At 64.3% G+C, this 3,694-nt stretch overlaps 1 protein-coding gene across 2 annotated transcripts; it reads left to right on the plus strand.

Moving 5' to 3' along the window:
• The first annotated feature begins 722 nt into the window (after positions 1-722).
• Positions 723-3,426, plus strand: LOC106898895 (mitogen-activated protein kinase 7-like). 2 transcript variants are annotated; one of them, XM_014960475.1, is made up of 2 exons: positions 723-883; positions 2,049-3,426. In XM_014960475.1, the coding sequence occupies exon 2, from the start codon at positions 2,068-2,070 to the stop codon at positions 3,148-3,150; it is 1,083 nt and encodes a 360-aa protein (XP_014815961.1). In that variant the 5' UTR covers positions 723-883; positions 2,049-2,067; the 3' UTR covers positions 3,151-3,426. The 2 variants fall into 2 exon arrangements, with proteins under 2 accessions (XP_014815961.1, XP_014815962.1); XM_014960476.1 differs by having other exon boundaries at positions 723-867.
• The last annotated feature ends 268 nt before the right edge of the window (positions 3,427-3,694 follow it).

Consider the following 3,694-nt stretch of genomic DNA (forward strand, 5'->3'; position numbering starts at 1 on the left):
GTCCCCTGGTTGTTGGGGTCCCCCTGGACTCCTGGGTCCTCTTGGGTGGGAGATTTGGGGTTCCCTCAGATGTTGGGGTCCCCTCTGGTGGGAGATTTGGGGATCCTCAGGTGCCTGGGTGGGAGGTTTGGGGGTCCCCAGACACCTGGGCCCTCTTGGGTGGGGGGTTTGGGGTCCTCCAGACTCCTGGGTCTTCTGGGATGGGGGTTCCTTGATGTTGGGGTCCCCTTGGGTGGGAAATTGGGGTCCCCCTGGACACCTGGGTGCCCCTGGGTGTGAGGTTTGGGGGTCCTCAGATGTTGGGGTCCCCTTGGGTGGGAGATTTGGGGGTCCCCAGATCCCTGGGTGGGAGATTTGGGGTCCTCCAGACTCCTGGGTCCCCTTGGAGGAGGTTCCTGGACGTTGGGGTCCCCTTGGGTGGGAATTTTGGGGGTCCCCAGACACCTGGGTCTCCTGGGATGGGGGTTCCTGGATGTTGGGGCCCCCTCTGGTGGGAGATTTGGGGGTCCCGGGTGCCTGGGTGGGAGATTTGGGGGGTCCCCAGATGTTGGGGTCCCCTTGGGATGGGGGTTCCTGGATGTTGGGGTCCCCTTGGGTGGGAGTTTTGGGGTCCCCCAGACTCCTAGACCCCCTTGGGTGGGAGATTTGGAGTTTTGGGGTCCCCTCTGGTGCTCCCTGCCGTGGGGTGACCCCCCCGTTGCGCTGTCCCCCCCCCAGGCCAGCAGGTGGCCATCAAGAAGATCCCCAACGCCTTCGACGTGGTGACCAACGCCAAGAGGACGCTGCGGGAGCTGAAGATCCTCAAGCACTTCAAGCACGACAACATCATCGGCATCAAGGACATCCTCAAACCCACCGTGCCCTACGGCGAGTTCCGCTCCGTGTGCGTGCCCCGGGGGGCGGCCGTGGGGGGCGGGCCCCACAGGAACATCTCCAGCCCCTGCTATATGCTGTTATGGAGCAGGAGCACACGTGGGATGGAGCCCACCTGGGCATCGGGGGCCATCGGGGGGTGGTGGGCTCCATAAGAACATCTCCAGCCCCTGCTATATGCTGTTATGGAGCAGGAGCACACGTGGGATGGAGCCCACCTGGGCATCGGGGGCCATCGGGGGGTGGTGGGCTCCATAAGAACATCTCCAGCCCCTGCTATATGCTGTTATGGAGCAGGAGCACACGTGGGATGGAGCCCACCTGGGCATCGGGGGCCATCGGGGGGTGGTGGGCTCCATAGGAACATCTCCAGACCCTCCTGAGTCCTCTCATGGGGCAGGAGGAGACGTGGGATGGAGCCCACCTGGGCATCGAGGGCCATTGGGTGGTGGTGGGCTCCATAAGAACATCTCCAGCCCCTGCTATATGCTGTTATGGAGCAGGAGGACACGTGGGATGGAGCCCACCTGGGCATTGGGGTCCATCAGGGGTTGGTGGGCTCCATAGGAACATCTCCAGCACCTCCTGGGGGCTCCTGTGGGGCAGGAGGAGACGTGGGATGGAGCCCACCTGGTCCCCTGGGTCCATCGGGTGGTGGTGGGCCCCACAGGAACATCTCCATCCCTTTCTATATGCCCTTGTGGGGCAGGAGGAGACGTGGGATGCAGCCCACCTGGGCATTGGGGGCCATCAGGTGGTGATGGGCTCCATAGGAACATCTCCATCCTCTCCTGGGGGCTCCTGTGGGGCAGGAGGAGATGTGGGATGGAGCCCACCTGGTCTCCTGGGTCCATCAGGGGTTGGTGGGCCCCATAGGAACATCTCCATCCTCTCCTGTGGGGCAGGAGGACACATGGGATGGAGCCCACCTGGTCTCCTGGGTCCATCGGTTGATGATGACCCCCACAGGAACATCTCCATCCCCTCCTGGGGACTCCTGTGGGGCAGGAGGAGACGTGGGATGGAGCCCACCTGGTCTCCTGGGTCCATGGGGTGGTGGTGGCCCCACAGGAACATCTCCATCCCCTCCTAAGGGTAGGAGAACCCACTAGGGGGGACGCTCTAGACCTTTTTTTCCCCCCCCAACCTCTCTCCTGCCCCACTTCACCCCACAGCTACGTGGTGCTGGACCTGATGGAGAGCGACCTCCACCAGATCATCCACTCGGCGCAGCCCCTGACGCTGGAGCACGTCCGCTACTTCCTCTACCAGCTCCTGCGGGGCCTCAAGTACATCCACTCGGCCAACGTCCTCCACCGCGACCTCAAGCCCAGCAACCTCTTGGTCAACGAGAACTGCGAGCTGAAGATCGGCGATTTCGGCATGGCCCGGGGCTTGGGGGCCGACCCCCGGCAGGCCAAGGCCTTCCTCACCGAGTACGTGGCCACCCGCTGGTACCGCGCCCCCGAGCTCCTCCTCTCCCTCCACCGTTACACCCGCGCCATCGACATGTGGTCGGTTGGTTGCATCTTCGCCGAGATGTTGGGTCGACGTCAACTCTTCCCCGGTCGTAACTACGTCCACCAGCTCCAGCTCATCATGGCCGTCTTGGGGACGCCCCCCGCCACCGTCATGGCGGCCATCGGGGCCGAGAGGGTCAGGGCCTACGTCCAGAGCTTGCCCCCGCGCCCGCCCGTCCCTTGGGAGAACCTCTTCGGCGACGCCGAACCGGACGCTTTGGCTCTTTTGGGGAGGATGTTGCGTTTCGACCCCCGGGAGCGGGTGGGCGTGGCCGAGGCTTTGCGTCACCCGTTTTTGGCCAAATACCACGATCCCGAGGACGAGCCCGAGTGCGTCCCCGCCTTCGACTTCGCCTTCGACCGCCGCATCCTCACCAAGGAGGAGATCAAGGCGGCCATCGTGGCCGAGATCGCCGACTTCCACGCGCGACGCGACGGCATCCGACGGCAAATCGCCTTCGCCCCGGCTGGCGACGGTGGAAGTGGAGGTGGCCACGCGGCCAACGGGGCCGTGGCCAACCTTAACGTCCCCACGGGGGACATCAACGCGGTCAACGCGGCCAACGTTGGCGTCAACGCAGTCAACGCGGCCAACATTGGCGTCAACGCAGCCAACGTGGGCATCAACACAGTCAACGTTGGCGTCAACGCGGTCAACGCAGCCAACATGGGCATCAACGCGGCCAACGTTGGTGTCAACGCGGTCAACATGGGCATCAACACGGTCAACGTGGGTGTCAACGCGGCCAACGTTTGACCAGCGTCAACGTGGCCACCATCGGCGCCGCCGCGGCCAATGGCAACGTCAACGCCGCCAACGCCGCGGTGGCCAACGTTGGCCCCTCCTGGCCCTGCGCCGACGTGGACATGCCGAGCCCCGGCCCCGCCCCTGCCCCCGACTGTCCAATGGACTCTCCCCGGGTGAAGGCGGAGCCGGGGGCGCCCCCCGCCCCCAAGAGGGACGGGGCCATCTCCGATGACACCAAGGCCGCGCTCAAGGCCGCGCTCCTCAAGTCGGCCATGAGGAACAAGAGCAAAGGTGAGGGGGCGCCCGGGTCTCCTGGAAGGGCTGTGGGTGGGGTTGGTGGCTCCATCCTTGGTCTGATGGGTCCCAAGGGTTGGTGGTGGTTGGGTTGGGTCGGGTCGGTTGGAATTGGGGTTGGGTCAGTTGGTTGTGGTTGGGTTGTGGTTGGAATGGTGGCTTCATCTCTGGTCTCTTCCGTCCCTGAGGTTGGTTGTGGTTGGGTTGGGTGGGTTTGGTTGGGTTGTGGTTGAGTTTGGTTGGTTTTGGTTGGGTTGGT

Source organism: Calidris pugnax, unplaced genomic scaffold, assembly GCF_001431845.1.
Source record: "Calidris pugnax isolate Ruff unplaced genomic scaffold, ASM143184v1 scaffold568, whole genome shotgun sequence".
Lineage (NCBI taxonomy): Eukaryota > Metazoa > Chordata > Aves > Charadriiformes > Scolopacidae > Calidris > Calidris pugnax.

Excerpts from the sequence above, each read along its gene's own strand:
- LOC106898895 (XM_014960475.1), top strand. The coding sequence starts at position 2,068 with ATGGAGAGCGACCTCCACCAGATCATCCACTCGGCGCAGCCCCTGACG.